We start from the raw sequence: 22500 nt of genomic DNA on the forward strand, positions 1-22500 counted from the left end.
ATATATATATATATATATTATATATATTTATTTATAGGTAGATAAATAAATTTCTTATTCATATTTATTTACATTTAGATACATAAATATATTACACACACACACACACACACACACACACATATATATGTATAATTTTTTTATTTTATTTATTATTTAAAATGTTAATTTATTTTCAATTGAAATATAATTTTTAATATATAAAAGTACTATATATTTGAATAACTATTTATTATATAGAATATATACAGATAAAAAGGTAGAAATAAAGAATTTATATATATTTGAAATTTGTATTTATATGTGTATATATATATTTACAATATTTATTTATTTATAATATTTATTTATGCATTTAGCAGAAATGTTTAATAGATTTATTTATATACAAATGTAAATATTTAGATTTGTAATTTAAATAGAAATAATATAACAAATATATTTTCATATTAATTAATAATATATTTGTCATTTTTTATTTTATATATATATATATATATAGGTAGATAAATACATTTATTATTCATATTTATTTATATTTACATATTGCGTACACACACATTTTTATATTTATTTATATATATATATATATATATATATATATATATATATTTTTATTTAAAATTTTCATTGATTTGTAAATATAATTTTTTATATATTTTAATAACTATATATTATATAGAGCATATACAGATAAATAGGTAGAAATAAACAACTTATATATTTTATATATAATATATATATTTATTTACATATTTGCATATAAGTAAATATATTAAACATTTATGCGTTTAGAAGAAATGTTCAATATATTTATATACAAATCTGTAAATATTTAGATTTAAATTAAATACATTTTAATACTTTTTAATTTAAGTAGAAACAATATTAAAAATTGCATATTAATAATAATTAATAAATATTTCTAATATTGATATGGGTGTATAAATTCGAATCTTTATGTGTGTGTGTGTGTGTGTGTGTGTGTGTGTGTGTGTGTGTGTGTGTGTATATGTGTATGTATATTTATATATATATATATATATATATATATATATATATATATATATATATATATATATATGGTCATGAAGTGCTGGTTGTGTGTGAGATGTGGCACATATAAGAGCGTGAGAGTGAAGGATGTAATAAATCATCAGTGATGTGTTGAGGGTGAGCGGAGGGTCAGAGGAGCGCAGTCAACGGCTGTCCTTAAACGCTGTCTCCAAGACGCTCTAAAAATAACAGTCAGACACCGGCTCACATCCAGCATCTTCGACTGGAAAATCACTCTCGCCCAGATGAATTTAGCCCTGATTTCTGTCTGATGTACGCGGTGTTTGTTTGGACGTGTAAGGACTGATCCGCTCTGTCTGCTTCACTGTTCATCAGATTAATAAATCGTTACTGTAATGTTTCATAATGATGATCTTGCTTTTGTTACGAAACCTACTGTTCTGTCTACCTAGGCTCCTGACTCAAATACGTCATTTGGACCAAATCCATTCTCATCATTGTGTGTATTCTTTATTGAGACGTCAGAGTTGTCATTAAAAAGAAGTCATTAAAAAGCAAAAACTGTCAGTGTGAATATGCATGAATATTTAAAATACTGAATACAAATATTAGACTGGATTGATTCAACTTTATTGTCATTTTGCAGTATTTTGTAGTACAATGCCAATGCAATGCAGAACCATCATAATGTCATAAAAAAATGAGTTTGCATTGTGGCTGTAGCTGATTACTTGGTGTTTTCTTTCAGGTCAGATGAGCAACTGATGGATTCGTAGCATTTTCCTGTTCGGTCCTGTGGACGCAGAACATACGCAGGTAAGAATTCAGTCTTAGTTTAGATTAAATAAATAAGATAGATAAATAGAAACAATAATTTTTTTGTGTGTGTGTGCATAAATTCATATTTATATATAGATTTAACATTTAAATATAAAGTAAAATGTTGAATATTTATACATTTAGCAAATATGTTTAAATTAATATATTATGTATTTATATATAATGTAAGTATATACATTTTTTAAGTATTAAACATGTTAAATATAATTATATAACTAAATATATACATATTTAAATATACAAATCTACATATTAATAAATAGATATATTTGCATTTTTTAATATTTATATATGTGTGTGTATATAATATATATAAGTTTTATGGTTTAAATGTACATTTATATTAAATATTTATACATTTAGCAGAGATGATTAATATAATATAATATTTATTTATGTATATATAAATGTGCAAATATTGATATTTAAATTGAAATTTAATTATATAAACATTTAATTATAAAAACTTTATTATACTTAAAATAACTATAAATATATACATATTTAAATATATTCATATAGATAGATATTAAATATATATTAAATATTTATACATTAAGCAGAGATTTAATATATTTATTTATATATAAATACTCAAATATAAAAATGTAATTATTTAATTTTTTTGTATAAAAAGTATATTTTAAGTATAAAAAAGTAAATATAATATAACTTAATATATACATATTTAAATATATAAATCTACATATTTATATAAATAGACAGATAGATTTGTATTTTATTTATAATATATCTATATTTAAAATATTTATATGTATATGTGTGTGTATAAAATAATATTTATGTATAAATGTTATTATTTAAATATAAATGTATATATTAAATATTTATACATTTAGCAGAGATGTTTAATATAATATTTATTTATATATAAATACACAAATATTGTTTTTTAAATTGGAAATGTAATTATATAAATTAAGTATAAAACTTTTTAATATAATAAAATAACAAAAAATATATACGTACTTAAATACATATAAATCTACATATTTATATAGATAGATTTGTATTTTTTATTTTATATTTATATGTGTGTGTATAAAATCATATATGTATATATTAATAATAAATATTAATATTAAAATATTATTTATATATATATATATATATATATATATATATATATATATATATTTTTTTTTATATTTATACATTAAGCAGAGATGTTTAATATGATATTTATTAATATATATTGTAAATATGTAAATATTGATATTTAAATAGAAAATGTAATATATAAATTTAAGTATATTATTTTTAAATATAATTAAATAACTATAAATGTATACATATGAAGACTTTGTTTGTAAAAACAGATAATTCCGTTTTTTAATTTTCAAAAAACATGTTTTTATTATGTTATCATCATTGCGTTTTATTGTGTTAGTTGTTTTTATTTTTTAGTTATTTTTACTTTATATCAAAATAACCCAATTGCACTTTGATTGAGATTAATTGTAATGCACAATAAAAAAACATGATTTTAAAATGATTTTTTGCAAAAGGAACTAAATGGACATGAAATATATACACAGGTAAAAATCCAGCCGTCTTGAGTGTTTGATGTTTTCTCAAAAAATGCATTTAGTTCTTAAAGTCCGCATGAGAAAACACTCATCAGAGGAGTGATGTGGATATAAACGCACCTTTGTTTTAGCCGAATAGAAGTCAGAACACGTTTGTTCCAAATACTTCACAAAGGTGCAAACGTAATGCACATTGTTGCATGAACAGACTCCTTTGTTAACAAAGTCTGGTTGTTGATTTCAGACTGTAACCTGCATAAAAACACCCACTTCGGAAAATAATGCGAAGTATTATTAAACAATGAAAAACCATCTATCAGCTGTATTTTTATTTTTAAAACAATGCAAAAGAAAAATACGGAAAATGTATAAAGATCAAAAGAGTCCACTGAGTCATGCTCATATATTGCAACACACGGCTTGTGTGTGTTTGTTTGCGTGTGTTGACACATGACTCATGAATGTGTGCGTCTGCAGCTGCTGATGTATATTAGCTGCTATAATAGACTGTGTGTGTTAACGAGGCGCTCCGAACAGAGCCGTATTGTTGAGTGTGTGAACACTGACTATTGTGAGCAGCAGTGACGACCGGCTTTATCTCTGAGTTATGAGCTCGTTTAGGTTAACATCAGCATCAAATCAGAATTACATGTTCCTGGTCTTGTAAGAAAAGATCTGTTATAATTTCTGAACTTTCCATTTTTAGCACATTTTTTAAACCACCTTTTATGTCGATACTTTTTTCCATGGAGAAAATGAAGTACTGACCTACATTTGTTGAATATCCTGTTTCACTCTGAAATGCAGTTATTTTTTTCTGCGGGTCTTAAAAGTCTTAATTCATCCTTCCACAAATTAAGGCCTGAAACTGTCTGAAATCAGAGCAGAAAGTCTTAAATTCAACAAAATCATTGGATTAAATGTTGCATGCACTGCAAAAATAATTACATCACACTCAGTATTTTTTTACTTATTTTTAAATACAAATATCGAACGAATTTGAAATCAAGACACATTTACGTGAGAAGTAAAATGAACAAATGAAGTCCTGTTTTCCGAGAAATTAAACGAAATATTTTTTTAAATATAATTAAATAACTATAAATAGATATATTTGTAATATTTATATACAAATATGATTTTATACACACACATGAAACGTGTGTATAAAATAATATTTATATATAATATTACATTTTAAATATCCATTTATATAGTTAATATTTATACATTTAGCACTAGCAGAGATGTTTCATATAATATTTATTCACATATAAATGCTCAACTATTGATTTTGAAATTGAAAATGTAAAATGTAAAAATTAAATATAATAACTATTAATATATACATATTTAAATATATAAATCTACATATTTAGGGTTAGGGTTATATAGATAAATCCTCAGTGTTTTTTACTTATTTTCAAATACAAATATCTAAACATTCTTAAATCAAGACACATTTACTTGAGACACAAAATGAACATATGAAGTCCTGTTTTCCGGGAAATTATCATTTTTTAAATATAATTAAATAACTATAAATATATACATATTTAAATATATAATTCTACATATTCATAACAATAGTTAGGTAGATACACAGATAAATATTTGTATTTTTTCATGTGTGTATAAAATCTTATTTATATATAAATATTACCATTTAAATATACATTTATAATATTAAATATTTATACATTTAACAGAGATGTTTCATATAATATTTTTTTTTAAATATAAATGCTCAAATATTGATTTTTTTTAAATATTGAAACCGTAAAATTAAAAATGTAAATATAATAAAATAACTATTAATATATACATATTTAAATATATAAATCTACATAATTGTATAGATAAATCCTCAGTATTTTTTACTTATTTTCAAATACAAATATCTAAACATTCTTAAATCAAGACACATTTACTGTTTTCCGAGAAATTAAACAAAATTTATGGTTAAAATAAGAACAAATATCTGTCAGTGGGGAATGAAAATGTGTTTTCACTTTGAATTCATCTTTCTGAGCGCATTGGCAGATATCTATTCTTTTATAATAAAACGCACTTCATTTAAATACTTTTCATCATTGTTTTATTATTTTATGTCATTTTGCTGCCCAAGTCATTTAGACACTTAGACATTTGAACTGGAAAACAAGACAAAAAATTCTGAAGAAGAGCATCACGTTTTTGCAGTGTGATCAGAAGGTACAGTAAAAGTTATTTCCAAAGTCTCGTGGTTGGAAGGAGAGCTTATTTTGTAAAATAAAATAAAAAGTTACTAATATCTCCTGGAAGTTGTATTTTTAAACTTTACAAGACATTTACATTTAAAGACCATATTGGCATATTAAATTCCATTTAAGGTATTCCTTCAATTTTCTTTACTTGGTCTTAAATTGACCTTCATAAAACCTGCAAAAAGTCAGAATATAGACGTAAATAGCTTTGTTTTTATTGCATTATTTGCATGAGCGATGACTTCATCACAATATTATCATGACATCTGCAGGAGGTAGCAAGAATAAAAGAGACATGCACAAGCTGTTAAATTCAGCAAAAATGGCCGAAAACTAAAGTTGAACCACAATAACATTGGTAGATGTGAAGATGCAGTTGACGGTTCAGATGTCCGTGTTCCTCCCTGCACCAGTTCCTGTCTGAGCCTGTAAAACTCTCTCTCTCTTCCTCTGACAGGAAAGGCCTCATTTCCTGAGGCTGATCTGAATCAGAGTCACAGAGGGAAACGTTCAGTTATGAGCGCTTTCAGACGCACTACTGAATGAATATTTCAGACCACGCTTACTAAACACTACTGCGGCGGTAGCGTGATTCACTGACACATTAGTCACAAAAGCGTGCGTAATGATGGTTAGCTACAACTTTCTTTTACATGTGTTTGTTTGTTGGTGGTGGAAACACACTGTCTGAGAATCTCCTTCTGATCTGCGTCAGTGATTATTAACAAACCCTAATCAAAGGAGGTTTACAGGACGGGACAAAAGACCCAAAAACTTAATGACATGGATGTGGATATGGTCCAGTGTGATGGTGTATAAACACGGTGTATGATGATGTATAAATATAGCAATCACTCAATGTGATGGTGTATTAATGTGGTAATTCTTCAATATATATATTGTTCAGTATGATAATGTATGAATATGGAAATCGTCCAACATGATGGTGTATAATTACGATGGTGTATGATGGTGTAATCACACAGTATGATGGTGTATGAATATGGAAATCATCCAGTTGCATGATGGTGTAGGAATATTGTAGTTGTCTAGTATGATGGTGTATAAATGTGACCCTGGACCACAAAACCAGTCATAAGGTTAAATTTTACAAAACTGAGATGTATATATAATATGAAAGCTCAGTAAATAAGCTTTCTATTGATGTATGGTTTGTTAGGATAGGACAATATTTGGCCGAGATACATCTGTTTGAAAATCAAAATACTGAGAAAATCACCTTTAAAGTTGTCCAAATTAGGTTCTTAACAATGCATATTACTAATCAAAAATTACATTTTGATACATTTACAGTAGGAATTTTACAAAAAATCTTCATGGAACATGATCTTTACTTAATTTCCTAATGATTTTTGGCATAAAAGAAAAATCAATAATTTTGACCCATGCAATGTATTTTTGGCTATTGCTACAAACATACCCCAGCGACTTAAGACTGGTTTTGTGGTCCAGGGTCACAAATATGGTTCAGTATGATGGTATATAAATATGGAATATTGTAATTGTTCAGTGTGATGATGTATGAATATAATAATCATTCAAAATGATGGTGTATGAATATAGCTTATGAATATGAAAATCTTATGATGGTGCTCTGGGCCTCCTCATTAAGGGGTCACACTTGGCTCCCTCGCGGTCAAAAGTGACCGAAGCCTTAAAAAGTAACTTTTTTTTTTCTTCAGGAAAATCAATTAAATATATTTTTGTTCAATAATATTTTGTAATTATTATTTAGAATTTTGAGCATTTTTTATGAATCTATGCAATATTTATACAGTTTTAATGAGCAATTTTTTCCCAGTAGAATTATATTTTATATTATATTTTTTAATTAATTATGTATTTATTATTTTTCAAAAAATACAACATTTCACATTAAAATAGAGTAAAAGCATTTAAAATCCATTTTTTTAAAGTGAAAATTGCACCATCTAGTGGCATAAAAAATAAAAACTTGTGTAATGCCATGTAAACTCCTGTGTCTCCCTATATACATATATACAGGGGCTTTGGGATTCCTATTGTTTTTTTTCTTTTTACTGTTTCTTCATTTTATTAGGCTTTGCATTTAGAAATATATTCAGACATTCTAAAAGATAAATTTTGGCAAGGTTTAGATATTTTTTTGATTGGATAAATATCAGGTTTTGCATTTTTCTGCTTATTTCTGTGTGTCTGTGTGTGTGTCTGTGTGTGTGTGTGCGCGCGTGTGTGTGCGTGTGTGTGTCAGTTCTGTACTTTTGTTATTTTAGAGTGTCAGTCCTTGCTTGCTGAACACTTCTTTTCAGCACAGTTGCTCATTTGTAGCTTGTATTACCAAAAGATTATCTGAATTATCACATTTTTTCGTATTTCCCATTCATTTCCTATGTCGGTCATTTCTGACCGCGAAGGAGCCAAGTGTGACTATTTTTTTTTTGACCCTTTAACATATCCGAATCATGTCACTGATTTTTTTTTGTACTCACATAGCTAATGCAACAAAAGTCACCAAGCGTCATCTCATTCTGATGAAGCTACGATTTTTAAAAATTCAAAACATAAAATTTTTCGGTCAAAAATGACCGAAGAGGCCCAGAGGGTTAAGCATGATGGTGTATGAATATGATGCTGTATGAATATTGGAATCATCCAGCATGGTGGTGCATGTATATGGTTCAGTATGATGGTGTAAAGATAAATATAACCAGTTTTGGTGTTATGAATGTGGTAATCGTCCTGTATGATGGTGTATAAATACGGTAATCATTGAACGTGATGGTGTATGAACATGGTTCAGTATGATGGTATATAGGCCTAATAAATGATTATGGTAATGGTTCAGCATGATGGTGTATGAATATGGTAAGCATCCAATGTGTTGGTGTCTGAACATGATGCTGTATGAAAGTTGAAATCATCTAGCTACATGATGGTTTATGAAAATGGTTCAGTATGATGGTGTATGGTGTATGAATATGGAAATTGTCCAGTATGATGGTGTATGAATATGGTTCAGTATGATGGTGTATGACTATGATTCAGTATGATAGTGTATGAATGAATATGATTCAGTATGATAGTGTATGGTGTATGAATATAGTAATCGTTCATTATGAATGTGATAATCTCCCAGTGTAATGGTAAATAAATATGGAAATTTATGATCCATCCTGTATGATGGTGTATGAGTATGGTAATCATCCAGTGTGATTGTGTAATGAATATGGAAATAATCCAGCATGATGCTATATGAATATGGGTTAATATGGTGTATGGTGATTGAATATGGAAATGGTCCAGTATGATGGTGTAGGAATGTGGTTCAGTATAATGGTGTATGAATATAATAATCATGCAGTATGATGGTGTCAAAATCGTCCTGCATGATGGTGTATGAATATTGTAATCATCCAACGTGATAGAGTACGAAAAAGGTAGTTTTCCAATATGATGGTGTATGAATATGGTTCAGTATGACGGTATATGAATATGATAATCATTCAGTGTGATGGTGTATGAATATGGGTCAGTATGGTGGGGTATAAGGAGCGTTTAGCGTGATGGTATATGAATATTGTAGTCATCCACCGTGGTGGTATATGATGGTGTATGAATATGGAAATCATCCAGCATGATGGTGTATGAATAAAGTTCTGTATGATGGTATATACGTTTGGAATATAGTAATCATTCAGAATAATGGTGTATGAATATGGTACAGTATGGTGGTAGACAAAGAATGAATATGGAAATTGTCCAGTATGATGGTGTATGAATATGGTAATCATTCAGAATAATGGTGTATGAATATGGTTCAGTATGGTGGTAGACAAGGAATGAATATGGAAATTGTCCAGTATGATGGTGTATGAATATGGTAATTGCTAAGCGTGATGGTAAATGAATATGAAAATTGTCGAATGTGATGCTATAAATATGATATTCATTCAGAATGATGGTATATGAACATGCTAAACGAATATGGAAATTGTATAGTAGTGTATAAATAAGTAAATCGTCCAATATGACTGTATAAGAATATGCTACTCATTAGTACAATGTATAAACACTCAGTACAGTATATAGTATACACTCAGGATACACTCACTCTTCCGTATGTATTTCATGCTGATTTCTGTTAGTTATGCTAGTTCTGCAGAAATCTATACACAGGTTTATTTGTTTCCTCCATTTGTTGTCTTTATATTTTTTAGCTTGGTTTTTTTCATTTCAGTTATGACGCTCAGTGATTTTTCCTGGTTGTTGAAGTCTTAATCCAGCGTGTGTGAGTGTCAGACATCTGGAGCTTAAGTGTGCGTCTGGTCTGACATATCGTCTTGTTACTCAGTGATGTAACACAAACGAGAGTCCTGTGATCTTTGAGGGTTACTGACGTTCACTAAACAGCAGGAAACACTCCCTCTGCTTCTCAACACATTTCCAATCATCCTTTAGTCTGTGCCAGCAATGTTTCTGTGTGTGTGTGTGTGATGTGGCCTGTCTCAGCACATCGTCTGTTAGTTACGCAAGTGTTCCAGCCGCTACAGCCCGCAGTCTGATAGTTGCGAGTGTGCGAGGGATCCCGCATGTTTGCCAAACTCCTGCTGGTGCATTCTGGGATGCTTCAGTCTGACTGTCTGCAGTGGCACATATACTGTTCATTCACACTATTAATATCACTCAGAGACGGATGATGTAAACGGGACACGCTGCTGTAATATCATGTGATTATGGCATCGGCTCTCATATTCCAACCTGATTTCATTATTTTACAGCAGAAATACTTGCTGCTCAAACACACACACTGATTTATGTTCTGTAAATAATATATGCACTATAGTAAATATTCATTATAATTTTACCAGTGGTATTTTAAAGTAGATACCCAATTATAGTTTTGTAAATATTCTGAATTGATTTTTGAATTTGATTTTATTTAAACATTTTGAACGTTGTTTCACTTTAGTTTTGCTAACATTGTGTTTTTGTTGTTTTTGTTAGTTTTCGATTTCTTTGAAATCTGTAAATTTTTATTCATTTTTATTTTTATTTTATTCAGTTTTTATGGAAGCCCGTTTTTTTATGGAAGGTTCCTGCAACCTGTTATCTCACAATTCTCACTTTTTTTTCTCAGAATTGTGAAACATGAACTCACAATTGCAAGTTATAAAGTCATAATTGTAAGATATAAACTCGCAATTCTGAGAAATAAAGTCAGAATTGCATGATATAAACTTGCAAATGTGAGTTACAGACATTATTGTGTGAGAAAAACTCGCAATTCTGAGAAATAAAGTCAGAATTGTGTGATATAAACGTGCAATTCTAAGAAATAAAGTCGCAGTTGCGTGATATAAACTCACAATTGTGAGTTTTCAAAGTCAGAATTGCACGATATAAACTTGTAGTTGCAAGTTATAAAGTCAGAATTCTGAGATAAAAATGTGCAATTCTAAGAAATAAAGTCGCAATTGTGTGATATAAACTCACAGTTGTGAGTTACAAAGTCAGAATTGCATGATATAGGCTCACAATTGCACGTTATAAAGTCAGAATTGTGAAATACAAACTTGCAATTCTGAGAAATAAAGTTGCAATATAAACTTGCAATTCTGAGAAATTAAGTCAGAATTAAGATATAAACTCACAATTGTGAGTTATGTCACAATTGTAAGATATATATTTGCAATCTGAGAAATAAAGTCACAATTGCAAGTTATTAAGTCAGAATTGTGAGATATAAACTCACAATTCTGTGAACATAGTCATTTTTTCTTCTCAGAACTGAACTTTTTAACTCGCAATTGCAAGTTTATTTCTCACAATTCTAAGGAAAAAGTCAAAATTGCGAGATACAAAGTCGCAATTGCAAGAAAAAAGTCAGAAATCAGAATTCTGACTTTATTTCTCGCAATTACGAGTTTATATCCTGCAATTCTGACTTTATAACCCACGATTGTGCATTTATATCTCTCAGTTCTGAGAAAAAAAATCAGAATTGCAAGATGCAAACTCGAAATTGCGAGTTATAAAGTAAGATTTGCGCAATATAAACTTGCAATTCTGAGAAATAAAGTTGCAATCGCGAATTATAAAGTCAAAATTGCACGATATAAACTCGCAATTGCAAGTTATAAAGTCAGAATTCCGAGATATAAACTCGCAATTCTGAGAAATGAGGTCAGAATTGTGATATAAACTTGCAATTGCAAGAAAAAAAGTCAGAATTGCGAGTTCGCAATTCTGACCTTATTTCTCGCAATTAAGAGTTTATATCCCATAAATCTGACTTTAAAACTCAAAACTGTATGTTTATATCTCACAGTTCTGAGAAAAAAGTCAGAATTCCATTATTTTATTGCTTTAAGTTGAACTAAACGAAAATGAAAAATGTTGCCTAGACAACTAGATGCAATACTGTTGAAAATTAATTTTGGTGCATCACTAATTTATACAAATCTTTAAAAAAAAAATTGTGGTTGTTGTAAGGTAGTAGTTAGGGTGTTCTGGTTGGTTGCTAGGTCGTTTCTTCCTGTCTGACATGAAAAAAGTCAAATGTGATGATCTTATTTTTAAATATGGCTTATGATTAATCTATTTTGTGGTCCAGCAGGTGAAAATCATGCATCTGATCACTGAATCTAGCGGTGTGTCTAAATGCTGTTTGTTCTACAGGGTGTGAGTGTTGGATGGCCGGGTGGTAGGGTCAGAGACGGGCCAGCAGGATGAATTCTCTCCCGTCCATGGACAGACACATCCAGCAAACCAACGACCGGCTCCACTGCATCAAACAGGTGAGACAAAACATTTCTACAGTCATAAGAACTTAAAAACACCTTTAGGATCTTGTCTCGTCTCGTATCATTGGCCAGTTAAATAAGGTTGTCACTCTCTTCTGAGTGTGTATTAATAGATTTATAAGCTGTGACGCCCCCTACAGGACACTGCTGGAGAGCAGACGGGCTGTGGTTGAACTCTTCATACAATTAGACTGTGAAGAACAATATACAGCATTTCCTGTAGTTTACTGATGAATATTTTTGCATTTCAAGGGCCTTTCACACATCCACACCTCAAATCCGTAAACTTGCATTAAAGCCAAATAAACTTTTATGTTTATGCTTGTGTATGATTTATTTTTATTTTTTTATCAGCACCTCCAAAATCCAGCAAACTTCCAGACGGCGGCGACGGAGCTGTTGGACTGGTGTGGAGATCCACGAGCGTTTCAGCGGCCCTTTGAGCAAAGCCTGATGGGATGCCTAACGGTGAGGTCAACATCAATCAGTTTCAGTCACTTAACCAATCAGCAATCAGCATTCATCATGTTGGTTATTTGAAAAATGGGTCAAACCTAAAGATTGCCATCTGTCTCCAGTTACATAACATTAAATTCTCAATATAATATAATATAATATAATATTAGTAACCCCGGACCACAAAACCACTCTTAGTAGTATGGGTATATTTGTAGCAATAGCCGACAATACATTGTATGGTTCGAAATTATACTTATATATATTTTTCTTTTGTGCCAAAAATCATTAGGATAATAAGTAAAAATCATGTTCCATGAAGATATTTTTCTTTTAATTTAGTTGTAAATATATATATATATATATATATATATATATATATATATATATATATATAGATTCCATGAAGATATTTTGTAAATGTCCTACCATAAATATATCACAACTTAATTTTTGATCTGATTTAGTAATATACATTGCTAAGAACTTCATTTGGACAACTTTAAAGGCGATTTTTTCAATATTTTGATTTGTTTTGCACCCTCAGATTCCAGATTATTTTATATAGTTATCATAGTTTTCATATTGTCTTATCCTAACAAACCATACATAAATGTAATTTTTCAAAAAAATAAAATAAAATATAATATACTATAATATCACAATAATAAGATCATATTACATTTTACAGGTTTATTATATATTATTTTGTTTTATTTTTTATTTTTTTAAATAGTTTTTTATTCTGGTCTGCTATTATATTGAAATCTGTTCTATTGTACCCTTCTATTCCATTGTGCTTTACTCTATATAATTTTATTCTAATCTATTTTGCTCTATTTTTTCTGTCTATTTTATTCTGCTCTTCTATTCTTGTGCTTTGATCTATACCGTTTTCCAATGAATTTTTTATTTTATTCTACTCTGTTCAGCTCTGTTTATTAAAATCTTTTCTATTGTACTCTTCTGTTACATTGGGCATTTATATATTCTATTCTATTCTGCTAATTTATATTGTGCTTTAATTTTTTTATTTTTTTTATTTTACTCTGCTCTGCTCAATTCTACTATTCTATTCTGTTCTGTGCTTTTATTTATTCTATTAATTTTTTATTTCTTGGATCTAATTTGTTATATTCTATAAATTTAATCTGTTGTAGTCTTTCTATTCTATATATTATTGTGCTTTATTCTGTACAATCTTCTATTCTCCTCCAATTTATTATTTTTATTTAATTCTATTGTGATCTATTCTGATTTACTCTTCTATTTTGTTGTGCTTTCATTTATTACATTTTATTTAATTATTTTCTGCTGTATTCTGTTGTGCTTTTTACTTTCTGCATTACAATTATTATATTCATTTTATTAATATTATTTTTTTTTATTTAGGATTTTATTTGAAACAATTCTGTTCTGTTGTATTGTAACCCATTAGATTCTCCTTTTTTAATTCTGCTCTCTTCTATTTTATTCTTCTCTTCTATTCTTCTTGTCCTTTAATCTATACAATTTTTTATTTTATTAGCCGTTAAAATCTTTTCTATTGTACTCTTCTTTTACATTGGGCTTTTATTTTTTATGTCTATTTTATTTTTATTCTGTTCTGCTCTAATTTATTACATTTCATATGGCACTTTGGTTTGTTATTTTTATTTTATTTTATTTGTCTTTTTTATGTCTGTCTTTATGTTTGTTCTCTGCTTTTATTTATTCTATTTAGTTTTTTCTTTATCTTTGCATCCAATTTGTTATATTCTATTAATTTGATTCTATTAATTTGATCTGTTGTAGTCTTTCTGTTCTGTTCTATTGTGCTTTATTCTATAAAATTTTATTTTATTTTATTTTATCCAATTTATTATTTTTATTTAATTCTATTCTTTTCTACTCTTCTATTTCGTTGAGCTTTAATTTATTTAATTTTATTTCATTCTTTTTTGCTGTCTTCTATTGTCTATTCTGTTGTGCTTTTTTCATTATGCATTACATTTATTATATTCATTCTATTAATTTTTTTTATATAATTTCTGATTTTATTTACACATTTATCATTTTATTATTTTTAAATAATTTAATTTTTTTTATTTATATTTATTTTAAACAATTCTGTTTTGTTGTATCGTAATCCATTTGATCCTGCTTTTTTGGTTCTATTTACATTATGCTGTATTTTATTCTGTCAGCTTAAAGTTTGTAGCTTTGTGACAGTTTTATTCTAAAGCAGAGAAAGAGCAGAACGTCCTTTCTCTCGCGTGCCGATCTGAGCTGCGTTTAAGAAAAATGTGGAAAGCGGGCTAACCCAAACCTCCCTCAGATGTTTAATTAGGCGCTTTAGACACACATGATGTGTGTTTAACTGTAATTAAGACGCAGATATGAAAGATTGCTTCCTGCACGTCTGTGTTTCAGGCCTCAGGGTGTGGTGCTGTTTAACGTGGGCCGACCTGACGAGGGTTTGCAAATCAGGACAGAGATTTTATTCCCAGCAAACCCCAAAACCGCAGCATCCCAGTCAAATTTCACTATGACAATGCATGCATGAATGCTGAGACTTCAGTGATGTTTGAATTAGGGATGCAACGATACCATTTTTTCAAAAGCGATCCGATCCGATACCAAAAATTCTGAGTATCGGCCGATACCGATACCAGGCCGATATCAGTGGGGGTATTTTACCTTCAAAACTAAAGAATGTATACAGTTCACTTTGTCATTAAGATCTACAGTATTTGTTTTAGGTAAAGCAAGAAATGCCAAATCTGCTTGCACATTGTTGGATAAAAAAGGGTGAAAAAAGCATGCATGAGTGTAGTGTTGTCAAAAATGTCGATATTTCGATAAATATCGATACTGAAATATCTGAACGATACCAATACTAATTTCCCGAAGTATCGATACTAGCCGAGCTGTCACTTTCACTTCTCCACAAAGACGCGTGACCGCAGTGCCTGTCTCTTCTCATTCAAGTGAAGTGAATAGAAAGGCGGGTGCGGTGCCCCGCGACCGGCTTTAGTTTGATAAAGAACACAGCAGGAGTGCTATCTGGAAATATTTCGGATAATGAACATGGAAAGCCGAAGTACACAAGCAAGCCAATATGTAAGAGTTGCTACAGAGCTGTGCTAACAAAAGGCGCTAACACCACTAATTTCGCAAAGCACCTGAAAGACAGACACCCGAGTCTATATAAAAAAGAACTGTGCTCATTTTAACATTATCATCTGAATCATTAAATAAGATTGCCTATTGTTGCTAATATGATTGTTGTCCCATTTTTTACCGTAGTTCGTTAATATAATCAGATTGAGGAATCTTAGACGAGTAAATACTTTAACTGCGGTCAAATGTAAATTAACTGCGCTTATTTAACTTTATTTAAAACAAATCATTACTTAAATTCTGCAATTTGTCTAAATGTCTATCCAGAGCATTGTTTTTGTGTGTGATGCACGCATGTTTGCTTGCGTGTTTCATTGATTATGAATCCGGCATTAAAATCTGTTCCTCAAATAATGTTAATGTATTAACTAGCATTTATGAACGATGAGCAATGCATTTGTTACAGAATATTTGAATCTTTGATAACGGTAGGTAATAAAAACACAACGGATCATGTTAGCTCTGGTCCAATAAAAAATATTAACAGATATAACTTTGGATTTTAATTAGTTAATGATGTAGTAGTCAATTATACTTTAAACTAACTTTAACTACTAACTTTAAATTAACTAAGATTAATAAATGTTTTGGAAGTATTTTTCATTGTTTATTCATGTTAACTAATGTTAACAAATATCTTTTACCATTAACTTAAGTTCTAAGATTAGTTAGATCAGTTCAGTTAATTTTAAAAGTGTGGTCTAGAGAAAAAAAAAAAAAGTTTACGACCTACACTACCAGTTATATTTGAACAGCAAATAAAGTATGAAACAAACTCAAATGAAGCTAAGAAGCTGAACAGGGCTGTAGCAGTGTACATATGCATATACCTCATTGTCATGTTCTAGACTATATCTTTAAATTAAAAAAAGAAACTTACCACCTTAATATTGTGGCAGTTTTTTTCTCTGTGGTATCGAAAATAGTATCGAATATCGATATTTTTCAAGGTATCGTATCGAAGTTAGAAATTCCAGTATCGTGACAACACTACATGAGTGTAATCAAATTCATAAATTCATATTAAGATTAATGTTTTAAAAATAACATTTTGACAACAGAAATATTACAGATATAAATAACTGAACACGCATCACCGATATCCGATCCATTCAAAAAGCTTGGATCGGCATCGATACCAATCCAGAGTGTCGGATCGATGCAACCCTAGTTTGAATATTATTTGTGTGTCTGTGTGTCAGGTGGTGAGTCGTGTCGCGGGTCAGCAGGGCTTTGATATGGATCTGGGGTATCGGTTGCTGGCCGTTTGTGCTGCAAACAGGGACAAATTCACCCCCAAATCAGCAGGTGAGACTCCATCATCTTCTAAGATTGTCTCAACATCCTTTCTGAGACCTTTCTGAGAATCCTTTCATATGAGCTGAAATTGTGCTTTTGGACTTGCTGCTCAACTCTTTACTACATCAATTCCTCACAAAGACACATAACACATCATAGTCTTTCTTTGAGTCAGAACATATTTTATCTTCCAAATTTAAGTATTGTTAAAAAATAAAAATGAAAGAAAGTTTTAGTAGTTGTGTTGTCTTTTTGTCATTTAGAATTTGTTTTATATTTGTTTATTAGTTGCTTTTAGTATTTTTTATTTTATCTTTAACATTTATTTTAAAATTATGTTAAATATTTGTGTTAAATATTTTTTTATTTTAAAAATATATATATTTTATTTAACAATTAAATTAAAATGTAATGTAATCGGATTTTATTTTAACTAAATTAAACTAGCTGAAATAAAGTTTTTGTATTATATTTAGTTTCTATTTGCATTTTAAAAACAAAATAATTAAATTTTGAATATTTATGTAGTTTTCAATCATTTTTTTTTACTTTAACATTTTTTAAATATATATATATAATATTTTTTTATTTTTTTATTTAACAACTAAATTAAAATAAAAAAATGTTGTCTTGTCAACTAGCTGAAATAAAAACAAATTGTATTATATTTAGCTTCCGTTACATTTTTTTTAATTTCAAGTGAAAAAAAAAATTATCTTCCAAAGTATTCTAGTTTTAATAAATGTATAATTAAAATAATAAATAATTTAAATTTTTTTTTTATTTTATTTTTTTCCATTTTCATTTTAACAACATAAAGTATTATTCAAAAATAAATAAATTTTAGTAATTTTTTTTTTGTCATTTAGTAGTTTTTTATATTTGTTTATGTAGTTTAACTTTAACATTTTATATATATATATATATATATATATATATATATATATATAATTAAAAAATATTTTATTTGACAATTAAATAAAAATTTAATGTAATGTGATTTTATTTGAACTAAATTAAAATAAAAAAGTTGCCTTGTCAGCTAGCTGAATAAAACATTTTTGTATTATATTAAGTTTCAGTTAACATTTGTTTTCATTTCAAGTAACTATTTTTTCCCCAAAGTAATTTAAGACACTTTATATTAAGATACTCTTATTGTTTTTAGAATTTAAGTCAGTTTTTATTTTTAAATTTTTAATTTTAACTACATTTAAAAAGTTTTATTAAAAAATAAAAATACAAGAATGAAAGTTTTTGTAGTTTTGTTGTCTTTTTGCCATTTAGTAGTTATTTTTTTTTACATTTGTAGTTTTTAATATTCTATTTAATTTTATTTTAACTTTAACATTACTTTTTTTTTAATTTTTATTTTATTAAAAATCTTTATTTTATTTAAAAAATTAAAATAAATGTAAATGTCATTTTATTTTATTTTATTTGAACTAAATTAAAATGAAAAAATGTTGCCTTTTCAGTAGCTGATAAAAAAAAAACTTTTTATATGTTAAGTTTTAGTTCGCATCTCTTTAAAAAAAAATATTTTTTGTTTATGGTTTTGTGATGCAACACTTCATATATAATGAATAAAATTCTGTGTAATTATTTCATAAATATTATGTTTGTAAATAAGATTTGAGAAAAGAAATTTGTATGACATGCCTATAAATTATATACTGAAGTAAAACTGGAAATGAGGTATTCAACAGCTGATTTTGCGTCACATTGTGGTTTTCTGTGGGCGCTTCAAGTGTAGACAGAATAATTCATTCTAATTAAGTATCTGTAATCATCCAATTAAACATCTATTTTGTGTTCGGAGTTGTTTTGAAATATTTAGTAAGAACTTTATCTGGTTGTGTTGATGGAAGCGGATTATAAAACAATTTGTGGGTCATGCATTTTATAGGAGACAGGTTTTTCTGTGTCGGAGAGATTCCTGTTTGGCATTGAGAACGATTCTTCCCTCAGAGGAGTCAACAATGCCAGAAACAGACTCAGGTTTATAGCTGTCTGATGTCGGTCTAGACTGGGTGTGTGTTTGGGGTTTTCATGCACTTCTCCAGTTCACTGAGAACGTCTGACAGTACGAGGATGGATCTGTGTTATCCTGCATTATAATCCTGATGATCAAGACCAGCCTGGAGATCACGGTACGTGATTATCGGAAAACTTGATTCTGATTGGTCAGTTGCGGCATTCTGTGGTCAAATGTGGTTAAATATTCGATGGCTGTGTTAGTTTCTTTCTTACCACATAATACAATCATTTCACTTAAATCTATATTCATGTCAGCAGCCATGGGATTTAACAAAGAGTTGACTAACACAGATCTTAAATGGTTGTTTGGTTTTCAAAGGAGGAGTTAAGTTGCAGGTGATGAGAAAACGTTTGAGATTTTGGACTTTTTTGCTTTTCCATAAAGTGTTTTTTCAGACTAGTGGAAAGAAAACACCCGAAAGACACTGTTAAGTGTTTCTTTTATAGCACTTGATCTATTTGTGTCAATAGATTTCAATTACAATACAGATTTTTCTGTCTGTTTTGTCGAAATGAGTTTTTTCTTCTACACTTCAGTAGCACTTACACACTATTTCTGAAGGTTTTTGCAGAGGGATTTGTTTATATATAATTTGCTTGATTTTATATATTTTATTCCCCCCCCAAAAAAAAAAAAAAAGTGTTTCTTGTCTGTTCTAAGTTTTTTCTGAATTATGTCGTGACCCATAATCCCAAAATTCCCTTTGTAAAAACTCTAATGTCAAAAAAATGAAACAAGAATTGTAAAACTTCATCCAGTGTTTAGATTTTTGCACTAGAAATTTATGCAAATTATTGCATATTTCAATAAAAAATGGATAATTTGCATTCAACTGGGTATGTAAGATGATAACTATTTTTTTTACTCTCTTCACCTTCTCGCCTTAAACACATTACTTCATTAACTTCATTAATATTAGCTAACTTGTATTTCAAACAAAATATGAACAGATATTTTGCTCTGATAATGTAAATAGGTCCAAAAGAAGCCAAAAAGTATTAATGATGGATTTCTAAGAACACTGAATAATTTCAGAATCATTTTTGTCCAACAGCCACGTTAGCTACTTAATTCAAAATGTTGAATTTAAGGAATAAAATATGAATATAGTCATTACTGTATAAAATAAATGTCATGCAGAGACTTGTGAAGATATCTTTTGATTAGTTTTTAAATTAGAGTTTTGAATCGATTCTTTGAAGCAAACATTTTGGACTTAATTAAACTATAATGCAAGTCTAATCTTAATGTAAAGAATAAAAAGTGCATGAAAATAATTGTGAAATTAATAATATTAAAATTAAAATAAATTGTACAAAATTAAAATAAAATATAATTTACAAAATATATATAATTTTGTGTTAATTTTTATATATTTATTTTTAACTGTTCAAACTGTTTATAATATAAAAACTTGCGTCTTTAAAGCAAACATTTTGGACTGATTGATTTACGGAAGTGAATTAAACTTTAATGCAAGTCTAAATGCAAAACTAATCCTAATGTAATGAATAAAAAGTGTATGAAAATAATTGTGAAATTTATGTTGTTTAATTTTTTTCCACAATAAAATCATCGTGAATATTGAATATAGCCCAACAAAAATTAAGTTAATTATTATAATTATTTTTTATTTACATTTGTACACATATATATATATATATATAATTATATATATATATATATATATATATGTGTGTGTGTGTGTGTGTGTGTGTGTGTGTGTGTGCATGTAATAGTCATTATCACAAAAAACCCTTTCAATCTTCACACAAGTCTTACATGATTCCATAAATAAATCATATTAAAATTTAAATAAAATGTACAAAATTAAAAAGAATAATAAAAAAAATTAAAATGTAATTTAAAAAAAAATATATATATATATATATATACAATTTTTTTTTAATTTTTATATGTTTATTTTTATCTGTTCAAAGTTTTTACAATATAAAAACTTGCGTCTTTGAAGCGAACATTTTGGACTGATTGGTTTACAGAAGTGAATTAAACTTTAATGCAAGTCTATATTAATCCTAATGTAATGAATAAAAAGTGCATGAAAATAATTGTGAAATTTATGTTGTTTAATATGTCATAAATTGATTTTTGTTGTAAATATGCCTGACAAGATTGTTACACTAAATGACATTTTAGTGGGCGTCTTCTGTAAATTAGGGAAAAATGTGTGATATTTATTTTTTGCTCAGAAAAACAAAAACAAAAATGCAATTAAATTAAACAGAAAACTTTTTAATATTTTTTGAGAAAAAAAAAATATATATATCATATTAAAATTAAATGTGCAAAATGTAAAATTTAATTAAAAAATTAAATATAGTTTTAAAAAAATATATATACAATTTTAAATGAATTTTTATATACTTATTGCAGCTGTTCAAAGCTGTTTTAGTTGCAAGAACCTCAGTTATGTCTTTGATATAGTGCTGGAGTCTGTATCTCACTGGTGGTTTTCCCTGCGGATCAATCGCTCCTAATTGCTTTCGCTTCAGCAGACAGCAGGAATTTTACAGCTGCTCCTGCGGCGGATAGAGACGCTCATTAACCCTTCATTTACAGCAGCTCTCTTAAAAAAGCTCAAATCCAGTACTGTGACTCTAGATTTGAGTGTTTTCTTCATCTTTATGTGGGGGGGTGTGTTTGCAGCTTTATCGTGGTTCAGGTCAAATGAGAGATCAAATGAAAGGTCTCTGTCAGGCTCAGACTCCACTGATGGTTTATAACTAGTTGAAGCATGAAGGACAGCAGTCTCTGGTTTAATGGAATGTAAAACACTCACACTGTTTTCTGCAGTAAGTGGAGGCGTTTAAAGAGTTTAGCGCTTGTCTAGAGGACGAGGCTTATGTTTCTTACTGTAACTCTATGAGTGTTACGGAGAATCATCCTGACGGACAGACAGAGAGCGGCTCTGTTTTCACTGATGCTGCGTGCATTTGTGCTGTCAGTCAATCAGAGGATTACATTTGTACACATTTTTACATATGCATCAGTGTTTTCTACTGCAGGATTCCCCAAACTGCGGTTTATGTGTTGCTGAAAATCAAATAATTTTTTAAAATCATCAT

The 22500-nt window shown here is 28.5% G+C and overlaps 2 protein-coding genes across 2 annotated transcripts in view; both read left to right on the top strand.

Moving 5' to 3' along the window:
• The window catches only part of LOC141297560 (zinc finger MIZ domain-containing protein 1-like), a 46110-nt gene extending 39911 nt beyond the window's left edge, over positions 1 to 6199 (top strand). The window contains exon 6 of the mRNA XM_073827976.1: positions 6111 to 6199. Within this exon, the coding sequence (XP_073684077.1) occupies positions 6111 to 6199 (89 nt within the window). The remainder of the gene's footprint in view (positions 1 to 6110) is intronic.
• A 6162-nt stretch (positions 6200 to 12361) lies between these two features.
• The window catches only part of LOC141297855 (zinc finger MIZ domain-containing protein 1-like), a 35636-nt gene continuing 25497 nt past the window's right edge, over positions 12362 to 22500 (top strand). The window contains exons 1-3 of the mRNA XM_073828318.1: positions 12362 to 12450; positions 12811 to 12924; positions 17277 to 17382. Of these exons, the coding sequence (XP_073684419.1) occupies positions 12382 to 12450; positions 12811 to 12924; positions 17277 to 17382 (289 nt within the window). The 5' untranslated portion in view covers positions 12362 to 12381. The remainder of the gene's footprint in view (positions 12451 to 12810; positions 12925 to 17276; positions 17383 to 22500) is intronic.

The sequence above is a fragment of the Garra rufa genome, chromosome 22 (genome assembly GCF_049309525.1).
Source record: "Garra rufa chromosome 22, GarRuf1.0, whole genome shotgun sequence".
Taxonomy (NCBI): Eukaryota; Metazoa; Chordata; class Actinopteri; order Cypriniformes; family Cyprinidae; genus Garra; species Garra rufa.